General features: G+C 36.0%; 1 protein-coding gene across 3 annotated transcripts in view; it reads right to left on the bottom strand.

Moving 5' to 3' along the window:
* The window catches only part of LOC132786119 (protein spire), a 64,250-nt gene that overhangs the window by 35,953 nt on the left and 10,502 nt on the right, over nt 1-17,795 (bottom strand). For 2 of the 3 annotated variants that reach the window (XM_060792548.1, XM_060792570.1), the window contains exon 2: nt 10,388-10,437. The exons of the other annotated variant lie outside the window; for it this stretch is intronic. In XM_060792548.1, coding sequence (XP_060648531.1) covers nt 10,388-10,437 — 50 coding nt within the window. The remainder of the gene's footprint in view (nt 1-10,387; nt 10,438-17,795) is intronic. 3 annotated transcript variants of the gene reach the window in all.

Here is a 17,795-nt window from a genome sequence, read left to right as displayed (position 1 = left end):
CAAGCCTCTCAATCGATAATAATCGGCAAACAAGTTTCATAGTTTGACCGACGCGTCTCGACTTCGACTTCAGAGTCGAGGCAAAACATAATCCCTGGGCGCATTGTTGTCTGTTGTCTTTTTGGCCAGGCGGCTATAACGGAACCGAACGGAACGAACAAAACGCTAATTGTGCACGCCTCTAGAACATGACTCAAATCAACAAAATAGCCATAGGCCATGCCTACAAAACTCGCACAGATATCAATATTTGGGCATCTGCACCTCCTCCCTCCTCCCTCCCTCTCTGTTGAGCTGTGGGCGATGGCGGCAATGAGATAGCACAAAACGCTGGCGTTTAATTGGGTAATTGGCTCAAGTACCGTACGTTCAAGCCCGGCTATTACCACCAAGCCATCCAAATTGAAATACTCGCACATGACTCAAAAAATGGGCAGCACCCAGCTTCAACTTCCAACTCCGACTTCCCAAACTTCAAGTCAAACTTAATGCCACCAAATTGCAAGTGTCTGAGAGACCAGGAGACCAGCTGGCTGTGGCTTCTTATGAATTGACGTCTGTTTTGGGCCAGCCTAACATCAAAGAAATAGAATACTACCCCAGCATAGAGAATGGGGACTCGAACTCGTGACTGGACAACCAGTCCTCCAAAAGAGAGACTCTTCCAGGTTCTTCCAGGTTCCCATCGCTGCTGCAGCTGTTGCCTCACTCCCCAAAAACGAACAAAAAAAAAGAAAATATTATGGTATATACTTATGTATAGCAGCACATCGCGTATAGAGCGAAAAGTAACTGTTGCTCGACAGTCGACAGTCAACAGCAACTGGCAACTGGCAACTCGTTTTACCTCCTCTTTCTATTTAGCTGAATATATGCAACTCGAACGAGGCAGCCTTTAAAACCGAAACTAGAATCGATACAGCTAGAAGTTAATACTCTAATACTCTAACTAAGATTAATTAGAGGGCAACATATTAATAAGAATTGAAGTGAAGTTGCTAAAAAGATTTTTAAAGTTATTTCTAGAACACTGAATTTGTATTTTATATAATGAGGATAATCAAAAGAATTCGGAAAGATTTGTGGAAAATAATTTTGAGTAAAGTAGCTAAAAGTTTATAACTATATACAAAATTAAAAAGTGTTTTTCAACGTTCAGAAATATATATTTATTTTGCTAAGAAATATGATAATGATAAAGTATGAGAAGACTATTAATTTTTGACCATGTGATGATCAATTAAAGATAAATATAAAGATACATTTTATTTAAGTAAGGATAAACTTCATTTATGACAATGTGATAATGATCAGCTAGTGATCAATTTGTTTTTGAATCAATTGAAGAATGTGATACGACTCTATTTCTGGCATTTCTGACAATGCGATGATGATCAATTTGCCTCTGAATCAAATAAAGTATTTGTTCTACATTTTAAAGATAAAATAAGAGAAGACTCTGTTTACTTCAGACAATGTTTTAACGATTAATTAGTAATCAATTTGTCTCCGGATAAACTAAAGAATTTGACTTACATTTTATTAACGCTTTATGGATATACTAAGAGAAGATTCTCCTAATGATCAATTTGTCTCCAAAACAATTTTACCAAAAATGTATCTTTAGAAACTACATTTTAGTATAGAGGAATTCATTCACTCCTTACGATCAACTTGTCTCTTGATCAATTGCAAAATTACTTCTAAACTTAATCGATAATAAACTAAACTTTAGCAAATGTAAACTAAACTTAAGCTTCGTCTGATTTTCAACTATATTTCATATACAAAAGCAATACACGCTCAAGTTCATCTATCTTGACTTTGCAAAGATCTTGGCCAAGTTAATAGATGCTTTGCTGTGGCGAGTGTATCTTAAAGACTGGTTCGCTCTGGCTGTGAGTGTTGTGAGGCCTTAAAGTGGCAAAGCAATTGAACAAGTGAACAACAACTGCGAGAGTGTGTTTGTATGCACATTGAAGCCGGGTTTTGTCGAAGCTGAAGCTGAAGCTGAAGTTGGAGCTACGAGTTGCGAGTTGCGAGGCTGCTAGACCAGCCCATTCAAGTGATGCTTTAATGAGTCCTTTATCACGTCGACTCGCATGTGGCATGGCAATGGGATGGCAAGGCAATGGTTATAAGAATTATGGCTTCATTGTGAGCGCAATTGGTTCCCACAGCTATGGAAATGGTTGGAGAAAGACAACCAAGAAAGGGGAAGAGCTGGAATCAATGCATTTTATTCTAATTTCAAGTGTTTGCACACTTGAACCTTACCCATTGTGATTACAGAGTTGGGAGATTTTCGATTTGGGTTTCACCTAACGGTCAAGCGGCAAACACTGAGAAGACTGTCTGCCCAGGGGCAACTGTCAAATATTGACATGCATTCAATTAAAATGCGCAGTATTTGTTTAGGCGCCCCCCAAAAAAGAAATATGGAAATACGAAGAGAATAGATCGCGCTTTTGCCGCACACGTTGCCCAGTGGAAATTGGAAAGGGGATTCAGTTTTGGGATGGAGATGGAGAATGAGAATGAGGATGGGCTGGGGATTGAGCTTGAAGTCACGACGCATGCAATTACAGTCAGCCATAAATACAATTGCTGCAAGAATCGGCACCAAGAGCAAAAGAGTAAAAGAGAGAGAGGCAGAGTTGCTTCAGCGAGCCATGAAGTTGCCTCTTGGCTGGCCATGCCTAAGTCTAGGCCTAGGCTTTTATTTCTCTCCCTCTTTTCCCATCTCTCCCCACCTTCCCCCACTTGCACACAGACAACGCCGACAGCGTTTAGTTGATCGACACTTTTATGTTGACGTCGTGCGCGTTGTCATCGTCATCGTCATCGATGGATACCTCAGGCCTCTCCTCTCCTCTTCTCTCTCCCATCTATTCCTCTTCTTTGTGGCAGTTCTGGTGCTGTGCCTGCCAAACCAATTGATTGATTCCATAGAACAATGCGCCTGCGCCGCCGACAGCAAAAGGCAAACGGCAACAACAAGCAACAAGCAACAGGCGACAGCAGCGTCTTCAGTACACACAAGAGACGCACAGTGGGGCAAAGCATATTGATATTCCATAGATAAAAATGTAGAATATGTAAAGTCAATCAATTTACTTGGTAAATTGAAAAGAAAGAGCAAACTTTCAGTAGCCATAAATTCTAAAATATCAAAGCTATCTAACAAATATTAAGTGAAGAACAATCAATGTGATCAAAGCTAGATGTGACGATGATGATAACTATTATTAAACAGTTATAGGAACAAAGATCTTCAGACTAAAGTAAACATGTGAAATAGAAGGGCAAAGAAAGAAAAAGAACTCACTGAGTATAGAAACTACAAAAAAAGTCAAGGAAAAAACTGTATTTCAAAACTATTTCATATAACTTTTATCAATATAAGAATATATTATACTAAAATATGGTAGAGAAATAAGTTATAGTATTAAAAAAATACTTGAAGTATATATTTTACAAATATAAAAGGAAGTACTTTCAAATATTAAAGAAATCAAGACTAATTTGTAAGAATAATGTCAGAATTCTGATATCATTCTTCTATACCAAATAAAAGCCCTTAGTTTCAAATGTTAAATGAAGAATAATTTCATTAGCGCCTGTAATAAAGTTTTTTCTTTATTTTATGTTTACCAACTCTATAAAAAACTATCAAAATATCGATTGATTAAGTGTCACAGTAAAAATAAAAGGCAACGTAAGAACACGAAGTTTTTTTAATCTCTTTCTTTATGTATAATTTAAATAGAGACAATTTATGAACTTGATAACTCTTAAAAATCGAAAATCCTTATTGCAGCAACAATGTCCTTAACAGATCATTTGCATATTCTTGTAGTTAATAAAATTTACAGCTTTGTCCTTAACAGATCATTTGCATATTCTTGTAGTTAATAGAATTCACAGCTTTCATCTCAACTTCAGTTTACAATAGAAAACTTCTTTCCACAGTTATCAATTCTTATAGAAACATTACTATTATGTTATCTACCCTGAGAAGGAAATTATTTGCATCCTGTTAAAATGGTTATCTTTGACTTGGCGACTGAATACAACTCGAATAGTACATTACCCTGAATAAAAGAACTAAGTTTTCATCTCTCCTCTATTTAAAAGCTGTCATAATGTTTGCCTGTCCTTAGTATCACATTTTATTACCAGGAAATTCGCTTAACAGCAACAAGTTGGACAGTAGGTAGCTAGATGTTTAGTGGCTTGCTTGCTTTCCCAACAATTGCGACTGACAGGAAATCGCCCACTGTGCCCAGGTTCCGCTTATTATAAATGCGTAGCAATAACACACAGAGCACAGAGCGTGGTCACAGCCAGAAGAACAGAGATAGAGCTGGATATAGAAAGACAACGAGAGTTGGAGCAACAGTTGGAGCTGAAGCTGAAGCTGTAGACGAAGCTAGAGTCAAACTCAGGCGGAGCATAAAACAAACGGCGAAGCACTCAACCAAGTCGATTTGTTGCTGGCCAAGTGGGGAGGCATTGTTTTTTAAGGCAGCAGCAGCAGCAGTTGCTGTTGCCACTTGCAACATTTGTTGGTGCCGTTTGTTGTGGCAGCATAAGGTACCGAACCCATAAAAGTACGGGCGGGCCTCTAAATGGAACAGGTACGAACAGGTCTGCCAGCTGTTCACGCTCCAAAAAAAGCGCTATGACTTTTTCGCCAGAACAATGCCAGAGAATGCGAGGGAAGAGAGGCCAGAAGGGGGGAAACATGGGAGTACCTAAGCAACAGCAACAGCTTCAACACGAAATAAAAAAAAAGACTTTCAACTGAGTCACCCCAGCAAACAAGACAAGATTACTCGAACGAAGTCGCGCAAAGTGTTTCATTTCATGGCACAATCATAATAACAATAATAATATTTACAGCAAATAATTGTGCAATAATATTTGTTGTGGGCCAGACCTTGAAATTCAGAGTCGATCTCCAAAAACACACACACAGAAGTGTGGTCAATAATTGCAAGACTTAATTGAGCATCAAAGTGGCAATTCAATATTCAAATATTATTTAAGCAGCTGGCAAACACAAAAGAGTACTACAGTAGTAGAGTAAATATTAACAACAACAAAAAACTAAGTTTAAATGATGATAACTTGTGAAATAGAAGGGCAAAGAAAGGAAAATGTAATAAGGAAATTCCTTTTAATATTAAACAGCTCACAAATTTTAGAAACTATAAAAAAAGAAAAACTCTTTTATGAAGTTACTTCTTCTATATATTAGCAATATAAGCAAATATACTAAAATATGGTAGAAAAGTACGTTGTAGTATAAAAAATAGTCGAAGTATATATTCTACAAATATTTTCTAATAGTAGAGAAATAAGTAATAGTATTAATAAAATACTCAAAGTACATATTCAACAAATAAAATATTATATACAAATAAATGCATATCTCCAAAAATATAAATTCATAGTTCGAAAAGCTTTTTGATGCACTTTTTATATCAAAGTTAGCTTTTACAGGGTTATAGCTTGTCTATCACACTCTTTTTCTTTCTCTATATCTCCCTCTCTTCCTCCCTCTCTTGTAATAAGAATACTTATTACCGACTTCTTTCATTTACAAGTCGCCAGTAACAAAACATGTGTCACTCGAATGCATTTGAAATGCTTGTAGTCATCAGTTTTGCAGTCATCCATCAACACCTTCAAGCTAATACCCTACACAGTGTGCTACACATTCAGCTCTTGTCTGTTAACTGATAACCAACAATTTGGGCCATGGCTTCTCGTGTGCTTACAATTTTATCTATTCCCAAGATATGACAACAACTTTACATGACAAACACAAGAAACAAATGGACTGAGGTAATGTCTAAATATTTGGATTATGTGGCGAGTACTTCTGATAAGATCTAACTACAGAGAAAAAGAGAGAGAAGCGACTTAGTAATTAGTTTTTATTATAGAATGGCATCTATTATACACACAACTGTTGGCACATGCAACACTAATTGAAGCGAATTAAATAATTTAAAAATTGCTTAATAATTGAGTGCAGCATTTAATTGTTTTACTTCTATAAAGCATCTAGAATATTTTATGTGAGTACCGTTCAGATGCCAAGTCTAATACCTGCTCTTGGCGATTTCCGGGTTCAAAATCAATTAATCCATTATACGATTCATTCTACAATTACGGTTGTAACCCTTTACAATTTAATTACTTAATTTTCTATGTTTTTGGTTTTGTTTGCCCAGCCCCAAATTTGGGCATCTTTAGCAATTCGCCAACACACATAAGCCTAGCCCAATTTAAAAGAGCTGTCAAAGTGTAATCCTATTTTCTCAAATGTCGAGTTGTCACCGGAGTTGTGCTGCGGGTCATAAGTTATCCCAAGAGTTGCCGCACCCACAATACTGGATAGATCGAAAACCTATAAACCAATTACACAACTCTGTTCCCCTCTTCCCCGGTCTGTCAGTCAATGCAATGCTTTATTGGTTTATATTGTAAATTGAACTACAAATAGCGCACAATTGCTATTTATGGCAATGCAATGGGAAAGACTGGGAAACACTCTTTGGGCAAGCCCTTTTCTTTCTCAGGTTCGGGTTCGATTTTTGAAGGTTTACGCATGCACTCGAGTGCGGTGAGGCGCATCCAACAAGCCGAGGGGGAGGAAATTACTCACTGAAGTTGTAGTTGTGCCCTTGCTGAGAGCACAATACAATTAAAACAGTTTCAACGCATTTTTAGGGGATATTGCGACACCCAAAGCAGAAGACTGTCCTCAACGAACTCGAGGTTGAGAAAACTTGGCACAGCGACTGATCTACATCTTAAAAGCATATTTAATTGCTGTTTAATTTCAAATTCAAGCTGCAGTTACTTCTCTGACTGTTCTGCAGTTTTGAAAGCGACGCCCACCTCAAGAGAGATCTACGACATTTGGGGCGACCTTAGCTGCTGGCTGATGGCTTTTTGCCTAACCACAGCAGGCAGGCAGGCAGCGATGAAGTCTTCCTGGTCGCTCAGCTTTCAGACACACATATCAAACTCACAAAGCTAGCAGCTGCCAGTTAGTTAGTTAGTTAGTCAGTCAGTTAGTCAACGAGTTAGTTAGTCAGTTAGCTCTGATCACGAGCCAATCCGGAAAACTGGCTGACTTAAAAGCGGTTTCGTTGATGAAGACTTTTGCGGTTAGTAGACTGCCAGATTGTAATTTGTAGCATTAAGTAGTTGTATTAACTAACCAACTACTATATCTGCCATATGTATCTATGCAATGTATCTATGAACTGTGCGGTGTCGTCTTCACTGCTAATATCATCAATATCTTTTCTTTTTTGCATCATAATGGCAGGCGAAGAGTTACATGATATGTGCCAAACACAAAGTAAGTTCCGCGTCTTGGTCGACATTGTCGTCTCCTTGGTTTTGTGGATTGCGGATAGTTGGGGTTGCATAACTAAGCGAGCACTTAAGTCATGTATCTGACAGATACTTTGGCGCCCAAAAAAAAAATAGCAAAGGTCAAACATGTTTAGCGGAAAATGTCACTGCACACGCTCTGGCACTCAAAATCATTGAAACTGAGCCCCCTCCTAAGCACCAGTTAGTCTTCCCCCCACTCCCCTGCTGCCCTCTTTCCACTCAATTTCAATTGTTGTTGCTGTTTGTTAAACAAACGAAACGAAACGAACCCAAGCGAAAATTTGCGCATTGCAGTCGCAATTTTTAACGCCCATTTTTTAGAGGGTGGAAAAAAAAAAAACACAACCCCAATGCAAAAGCATATGAAATTTATGATAATTGCACAAAATATATTTCAATTTAGCTTGTTGTGTCTGCGGTCAACGCGTTGATCCAACAACAAAGTTGTCAGGTTTTTATTATGCATTGTATAAGAAGTCTGACTAAAAGTCAGCAATCGATTCGAGAGTTGAACAAATATCGAAGCAATTAGTCAGAGTTCTACTCAAGAACCTCTCATTAACGAGATAACTACGTTCAGTTTCTAAAGATTTTAATGGTTTATTAATACTAACGATTGCCTTGACTTTTCGATAAGCTCAAAGATCAGACAGAGATCAGCAAAGTGACTATTGAGTAGAATATTGAATATAGTTGATGCCAGAGTATAATTTACAAAATCAAAATAGACAACTTTCTATCGAATACATCACTCTACAGGAAGTCTTAAAAGACTTAGGCTTAAATCGAAGCTCAAATGGATTTAAGGTTGCTTAAGAACCCATTATTTAGCGCATCATAAATGGATTGTTATAGGCAAAGAACTTGGACCTTTTAACGCATGGTAGCGTTTGCAAGAAAAGGTGGAAAAATGTTTGGAAAATGGTATAAAATTGAAATTTTAGCAGGCCATAAAGCAAAATAGACAACAAGAAGATAATGTGTGAAAGTGTTGTTGTTGTTGCAAGCCAACAATTTTACGGTAATTTCAGCCGAGAGATACTCACTCCCTAAGCTCCCTTTTGAGTTAAGTGTGAAAGTGTACGAGTGTGTGTGTGAATGAAGAATGCATTTAGGTTGCGAGTTCCCACCAAGTGGCCAAGAGGCAAAACCGAGCGAGGAAATGCGCAGGCGCAGAGAATTCACATGATGATCGTTAGTAGATGTTGTTGCCGCTGTTGCTGTTGCTGCTGCCACGTTTTTGGGGGCAGCCCATGAATTGGTTTGGTAATTAAAACTACTCGCAACTGCAACACCAACGCTGCATTTAGCCGAAACAAAGCCCCCATGGAGAGTTCGTAACATGGAAGCGCGAGTTTCACTACGCCTTGATTTTAATGTATCTTTTAGTTAGCCAAGTTTAGCTCAGTCTTCTTCTCTCTCTGTTGTTGCTTGCTGGTTGCTAGTTGCCGTTTTCAATTAAGTATTGCTGCTGTTGTAATGGGTGTGGCTGCGTATGGGAAATATGCAGCTGCTACTCAATGGAGTTCGCTCTTCTCCCTCTCTCTCTCTCTCTCTCTTTCGATCTCTATTTAGCATAAGGCAATTCCATTGTCTTGCATCATGTGAAAACAAGAAATAGTGTCTTAAAATTCTAGTAATTATACGAATTACGAAGAGGGTTCGGGTTCCACATCAGAACTGGGTAAACACATTAGACATGCCTATAAAATTCATACAGAAAATACATCATAATTTCTGAAAGGGTTTCTAATTTCTGAGTAGCAAGCAGAAAAAGTTCAATTACCGTGTAGAAAGCTAATCAAATGGATGGATTGTGGCATAGAAATCACCATACAATGAGAGGGAGCAAAATAATATACTATAGAATAGAAAATATACTGAGAACTCTTTTGTTAGAAAATAAACTATATTGAGATGAGAGACAAATCTATGCCAGAAGACAAATTCACAATATTCAATACCTATATACCGATAGTAAGCAAACTATCGTGGTTCCAGCTAATCAAATGAATAGATTGTGGCATAGAAATTAGCATACAATGAGAGGGAGTAGTAATATACTATGGAATAGAAAATATACTGAGAACTCTTTTGTTAGAAAACAAATTATGTTTAGAAGAGAAACAAATATATGCCAGAAGACAAACTCACAATACTCAAAACCTTTATACCGATAGTAAGCAAACTGTCGTGGCTCCAGCTAATAAAATGTTAAAAATTTGGCATGGAAATTATGAGAATAGAAAAACTAATGCGAACTTTTTCATTAGAAAAGACAAATCTATGCTACAAAACAAGCAGACAGTATTCGATATTTATATGCCAATAGTAATGAAACTATCGTTTTTCCAGCTAATGTATATGTATGTGGATTGTAGATAGAAACAAGCATTATAATTAGAGGGGAAAAAATATACTATTGTGTTTTTAAAAGAAACAAATCTATGCCAAAAGGCGAAGCACAATCTTCGATACATACATACCGATAGTAAGCCAACTATCGAATGTTTTTGCCCATCAACAAGTCTGTTGATACCGTCATCGCACCTCTGATTGATTTGTATGCAAATTGGGAAATGTGGCGCTTTAATCTGGAGAATCTATTGCTGCACATGTCGTTGGCATTTGAGAGAACTAACTTGGACATTACCATAAATCATAAAAACTTAATTAAAGCCCGAACCGGAACCAGTCAAAGAGCAACAACAACAAAATGCAACAAATGCCCACAGACAATCGAAATTTCAACGCATTTACAGCGACTTTATGAGCCATAATTCTAATCTCAAATCGGTAAGCACTCTAAAATAGCCCAACTGTCTCTCTCTCTCTCTAACTCTCTTTCTCACTCTGCGGTTCTACACGTTAAACTTTTCAAGCTCTTAACGAGCTATTAAAAAACACACACAAAAAATATATATAAAAAAAAAATGGTATAAAAAATAAGAAAATTTGAACTCACCTTTCTATGAGAGACGAGGTACGATGTGTGATGATTGTGGTTGTCGAAGGCTGTGGAAAGAGACGGAAAACGAAAATAAGGAAAATATATTAATGGAATTGCATAAAATTGTCCAATATAAGGAGGATATCTGTCAATCAATTAATAACATTAATGATAAATTGACTCGGTAAACGCGTAACGAGCGCGACTTGCAATTAAACTGTAAACTGTAAATTGTTGACTTTTTCCAATTGCATTTTTTGCATTTTAAATATGCAAACTGTCTCTCTGTCTGTCTCTCTGCCCCTCGACGACGTCGCTCTCCCTTTCTTTCTGGCTTTCTGGCTGCGCTTTGCACTTCCGCACTTCGATGGCCAAGCCCCGAACCCGAACCCGAATCCGAATCCAAGTCCAGAGACAGTCACAGACAGAGAGCCAAGCAGAAATTGTAACAAAAATAACTACATAAAACTCGAAACGGGTTCATGTTGTGCAAACATACGGACATGACTGGGCCAAGACGAGGCGCTGTTGCGGTTTGTTTTGCAGGGTGGGGCACCTGACATGGCCAGCAACAGCACCACGGAAACACAAGCCAGAATGCTGCAGGAGAATGCGTGATGCACGCGAAGATACCCTGGAGGGTTGAAGATTTTAACAAATAACATACTATAAAGTAGTAATCGTGTCAAAGTTTCAGAACATTGAAAATGAAATATAATATTCTATCATAGGTAGAAGGTATATTCTATTATTAATTTTAAAATAGAAAACACTAAGAAAAAACATATAAATCTATGAAATTATTATATAATAAATATGCAGTCATTATAAGTAAAGCTCCTAAGATTATCAAACTTATAGATATCTATAAATTTCGATATAGAAAACAATGATGTAATAAAATGAAATTCAATGTATTTTTAGGAATTGAATAACTATGCAATGATCACAAGCAATGTTCTTGGATATGACCTAACTCAACTTATCTATAAATTTTGTTTTACAAAATATTAAAGAACACTTTAGCAAATGTGCAATAAATGCAACCAACCACAGCTTTTTGACTTTGCTGTAAAAGACAGTGATATTATAATCGGAGAATTTCTTTAAAAATTGCTTAAATATCTAGATGAAGTTTCTTTACCATTTTAAAATAAATACCACATTAACTGGCATATTTTAAGACTCAAACTTAATGAGGATCATGTAATGAAAAAGTTTATCAAATTATGATAATTGGTCAACACATTATTACATCTTCAAAGATAGTTCTCCATAGTTCTTTACCAACATCTTAATCAACTTAGATTACAATCTAAGTAAAAGCACTTTTCCACTCTTCAACAAATTTTACTCCTCAATCTCTTTCCCAAATTCTAAGCCACCCTTCACAACCATTTCATACAGAGTATTTATTGTCAATGAGCCAGGTTCAATTGTAGCACATGTAATATATTCGAATACGAATGCAGATATATAATCGCTATAACTCTATCCATAACGCGCTTGGCATTTTGCTTAACAATTAAATGCAATTTTATTTTATAACAAAAAGCGACAACACCAACAAAAAAAAACCAAACCGAAAAAAAACCTGCACACACATTTAGTTGACTCAGCAACTGATTGTCCAAGGTGCTCCGGTTGGATGATTGGGTTGGCTTGGTTTGGTTTTTGGTTCGGTTTGCTTTTGGTTTGGCTTGGTTGGGTTGGCTTTGGCTTTGGTTTTGGCTGTTGACCGGCCGGCTTTTGATTACAGAGCGAGACACAAACCTCAGACTGACCGCAGACCCACAGACCGGACGAACTCTATGGCTCGCCAATTTTCGTTTAAAGTTTATTAAGCGTGACTGACATTTGTGAATTGTTTGTGTAATTGCTACGCCCAAAAAAAACAACTTGCAATAAATACCTCAAACGACATAACAACTTCCCAAACGAAACTGGTGACTTATTCATGTTCATTTGTTTATTGCAGATCGGTGGCATAAATAGTAGGATCGTTGAGATAACAGAAGTATCTACATATATGGTATTCAAAAGTTAAGGGTGCAAACCCTATAAAAGTGAAGCAAACGTTATGTGTTGGCAGGTTATTTATAGAAAGAAATTCATTATATGAATTGCAAGTAAAGAAGAAGTAAAATAAATATTTGTTGTTCTTAAATTTTATACTTGAAAAATATATAAAGCAAATCTAAGAATTTCTTCAAATATCTTATTAATATCACGACAAAATCTCATCACTATATTAAAACATATAAAATTTCCCCAAATATTGTATTAATATCTTGACAAAGTCTCTTCACTACATTAAAACATGTATGTTAATGTATTCTTTGTAGCTTTGTATACTAAAATTATGATTCCTGACCGTTCTTTTTTTGGTATGTTCTAAAATTCATACTAAATGTGGATCAACCTAAAATAAAGTTTTTATGATTATATTTCAATATCTTCTAACTGGCTCCACAATATTATATCTTTCAAAGAATTTTTCGAAAAGTACAATCATGTTAAGATCTGTTTATTTCAATTGAAAGAAATTTCTTTATGAAATATAAAACTATAAAATATTTTCTGAAATTTAACGCATTCTTTATGGAATTTCGAAATTTTTACCATTACTAACGAGATTAATTTCCTAAATATCTTATTAATAGAGATTGCACTTTGAATGTAGAATATCTCATCACAATTTCATCCACGTATTCCAAAAATTTTAAGAACAAGGCAAACTCGCCATTATCATTATATTTCTATAACATCTAACATTTGTAATACTTCCTATATATCTTTTTATCTTCAAAGGAAGTTCTCCACAGCTTGTTACCAACATCTTAACTTGTTCCGGAAAAGTACAATCAAGTTGGGATCTGTTAATTTAACGGGCCCCAGAGCATGATCCCTATGCCCTGCCACTTGTGTGGTTGCACATTAAACTCTGAACTTACAAGCGTTTTCTTTAGGCCAAAAAGCCGCAAGGGCAAACAGCAGAACACTTGTTAGAGGCGGGGAAGATTGGCTCATAAAAAACCCAAGAAAAAGTATGAAGATGAGCACGAATACACACACAGCATGATATCATAATGCTGTTGTCCGTCACTTTCGCAGGAAATGAGGCAACAGAAAAAAAGGTAGGCAGGGTCAAAAAAAAAAGAGTTTTAAGCTGACTCCTCGTCTTTTGGGGCATCATCATAATACAACTAAAAAAAAAAACCGAACCGAAAAACAAAAATATATTCTGCGGATGCTTTGAATGGGGAATGTTGTGTGGCATGGAACATGACATGACTTTATAATTAAATAATAAATAAATGTTGGCTGTTGGTTCCACTTAATAATTAATTGACATTTAGCCAAAGAATTTCCATTTGGCGCGCATCACAAGCTGTCGAAATTTTGCGTACATTGAAATTTATTAATGCCTGATTTATGAGTCTTCGGCCGTTACGCTCGATCCCTGGGAATCGTTGAGAGAGGAATTCGAGCGTTAGATTTGAAAAGTTCAGAGTGTGGATTAGTCAAGCTCAGTCACATATGTGTGTGCAAAATTATAACAAGCTGACGAAATTATTTGCCAAATGTTTTGCATTTCATGATGGATGAGTTAAGCATAAGCATCTGGTTTCGATAAACATAATTGAAGCATTTGAAAAGATTAAAGAAAGCATCTACCGAGAGTACTTCTTAACGGAAGTTGAGAGCATTAAGATTTGTGATACGATCTATAAAATTTGCAACTTCCTCAAACTTAAATTTGCTGCAACATTTTGTGAGTTTTACTTTGCGCTTTCTACTTGTTTACCGCCATTCGATTATCATCGAATTCTTATCAATGATGACTCATAAATGCGTCAATTTTTTAATTTCTAATTGGTGATCAAGTGTGTGGCCCACGTACCCTAAAACAGTTGGCCAGAAGTTGTCTTGATGGAAGTGCAAAGCAATTAAGATATCCCTTAATGCCACAGTCTGTGAGTTAAGCATGTAATTGTTCCATAAAATCGATGTAATACACATTATGTTTAGAAAGGTATAAGCAGTAAATAGTTGTATTGAAATAAGCTAAAATATTTGAAGGAGAATTGTATACTAATGAATATAAATGTATTCCTACGGCAATACATTTGAAAGTATAAAAATATTTGATCAAGAATTCTATATTAATGAATTAGTATTCAATTCATAAAGCAGCAAATACATTTGAACTATCAACTAAGTTTTCTAGCAATTACTTTTTAAAAATATAAAGTAATCTTCACTTTACAGGGTATCTTTTAGTTCAGCTTGTCATATTTTCCCAGGCTTAACTACTTAGCAACGTTTTGGCCTTTGAACACTTGGCGAAACAGCACAATATCGGCACACATTAATGAATTGAAAGAGATTAGATAGCCATTGAGGTCTGCGGGACAGCGACACTCTGCGAAACCTTTTCAAACTCTGATGGAAGTGTGTTGAAAAGCGAGACGTGGTTAACGCCTCCACATTTTACAATTACCAAGAGAATTGTAAAAGGCGCAACAACACAGAAAGTCAACACTTTCCTTTAGGCCAACCCGCCAAATCCAATTAATAATTATTATACTTAATAATAAGTTAATCTAGACACAACAAAAAATACAATATTACTTTCAATTGTTCGCCACGTTAAAGTTCAATAGAAAAGTATAAACATTTTCATGCTTATCCGATGCTTTTTGCTCATTTTCGTAATAAAGTTTTATGCACTTTGCTTCATAGTGCTTTGTTGTTGTAGTTGTTGCTGCTGCCTGTTGACCAAGTGGCCTCATGGCAATTTACTTTCTAATGTCAGGAAAGTCATGTGCAAGTCAACTTTATACTTTTTTTCACAATTTATATTTATTTATTGCTGCTAGAAAGAGCCAGCAAAAAGTTTACTTTATTTTATTTTATTTAATGACTAAACCTTTTTTTCTTACCCACGCTGATAAATAATGCCCATATCTATGCAAAGTTGTTGCCAAAAAAAAGCAAAAAAAAACAAAACACAAAAGAGCAGGAGAAAAGAAGAAAGACAAAGGCAAAGATAAAGAAAGAGGCGTCAAAACGCCAAATCGCAGTCGACGCATTAAAAAGAGATAATAATCATAATTTTCAATTCTTTTTTTGTCGTTTTCTGTTTCACCAAAAAAGCCAAGACTCCGATAACTTACACCAATCCCAAGTCGATAACAGCGTGCAGCTTTTGCAATTGATGACACCTAATTAACGTCGAGTGTAATTTGCATTACAACAAACCTTTTTTTTTTTGGGGAGTGACCTTTTGGCTTTGCTGCTTTACTTACGATTATTGCCGGACTTATGGCGGCGTTTACTTTCAATTATAAATTAATTAATTATTTTTAATGATTCGTGCATTTGCGTTGGATAATCATCATCATGAGGAAATGATAGATAGTTTAACAATCAAACTAATTATGCGCGGTATTTGAAGCGATCATTAAACTAATTTCGAACAAACAACTCGCAACTGTTGTGTAAATTTAATAGAATTAATATTGCCACAGCTGAAGGAGAAACTAAAGATCTGTAATTGATTGGAAATGTAAAGCATACTCCAAGGCCAGGAAAAGTGTATTGAAACATTTTACTGTATTGATACTACACATTTATATTTCTTACGAAATTTTGAAGATATTTTCAAGAGAACTTCAGTAACAAAATCTATTAAGATTAGAGCAAGATTTAACAAAAAAGAAAGCTACAGTTGCTACCCATTTTGAATACGAGGAAAAAAGTGCGGTATTTATTTCCAAATATATCAAAATAAAATACCGCAAACATACTAAAAATATACTACGCGTTATATTTCTGGTATATTGATATAGTACTGTATAAAAACAAAAGATATGGTATTCATTTTAAAATATACCTTAATAATATACCGCAAAAATACTAAACTTATACTGCGTGCCATATTTCTGGTATATTGATATAGTACTGTATAAAACAAAATATATAACACTAATTTTAAAATATACCGAAATAATATACCGCAAAAATACTAAAAATATATTAAGGGTATAATATATTTTTTGTATATTGATACAGAATTATTTAGTACATTTTCGACATAAGCCAAAAAGTTCGGTATTCATTTTGAAATATACTAAATAAATATACCACAAAAATACTGAAAATATACCAAAGTTTAAATTTTTGTATATTAATATAGTGTTGCAGTACTACACTGCAGTATCAAAATATACCACAGAAATCAAAATTATATGGTATATCAAACCAAGAAACTAAGATCTTTAGTATGTAGGCGTTTTTTCCCATACAAAAGTACCCTATTGAGTATTCTTTACCTTTATTCAGTTTAAGGAAGTTTGGTATATTCAATCCACTCATTATCAACTAAATCTTTAACTTTTTCTATTGCAGATAAGATCTGTGAACATTGCTGTAGCTGTTATGCAGTTTGGGATTAGTTAATGCGAGTTATTTAACTGCGTGTGTTTAGGGTATTTGGGTGGCATTTGTTGCAAACACATTTGCACAACTTTCTTGTTGTGTTTTTGACAATTACATGGGGCGCTCAAGAGGGGCGTGGCAGTGTCAGTGGAAATCAGTTAACTCACACATTGGTAACTGAAACTCTCGCTTTCTTCGCAGAGAGCTGAGAGCCTGACTACTAACTGATGGACAGATGCCTGACGACATCAACGCACCGTTGACTTGATGACTGTGAAATTAGACGACGATGACGATGACGATGATATTGGCGGTGGTGCGGTGGTGGGTGCTGTGTTTATGAGTGAGTATCTGTTATCAAAAGGTGGCTGACTTACTGACTAAACGACCAACTGAACGAGCGACTCACTGAACTGAACTGAGATCTCTCAAGCTCAAGTTGAAGCTCAAGTGGAAGCTCTGCCTCTTTCACTTTGCATGCTGAAATTACAATATAAATTTTATATGCACAATATAAAACGATGTCTGTGTGTGTGTGTGTGTTGGTATACATATTTATATACAGAAACAATCTTTAATCAGCATTTACGCTTTCATCTTTCACATTTTTCAAAGACGGCGGCGGCGCGCGTTCGTCTCAAGTGAAAAATACAACAACTAGCTGAACAACCCAAAACAACCCGCAACAACAGGTTGTTGTTGTTATTGCTGTTGCTGTGGCGGCTGCTGTGGTTGCTGCTGTGCGCATGCGCAGCTGCTGCTGTTTAAATTATTTTAATTTCTTTGGCAAAATTTACATAGTTGGCATATTTTATGCATCTACAAATTTGCCTTTGTCTATTTGTCTATTTTGTCCGATTTAATTTGGGAATTCGTCGGCGCATAAACAACATTTTATTCATTTCCATTTCTCGTCGTCAACAAAAGACGAAAGCAAAAGTGACATTTCGAGCCAAAAGAAATGAAGGAGACGCCCTTT

The sequence above is a fragment of the Drosophila nasuta genome, chromosome 2L (assembly GCF_023558535.2).
Source record: "Drosophila nasuta strain 15112-1781.00 chromosome 2L, ASM2355853v1, whole genome shotgun sequence".
Lineage (NCBI taxonomy): Eukaryota > Metazoa > Arthropoda > Insecta > Diptera > Drosophilidae > Drosophila > Drosophila nasuta.
This window is presented reverse-complemented; position numbering and strand designations above follow the sequence as displayed.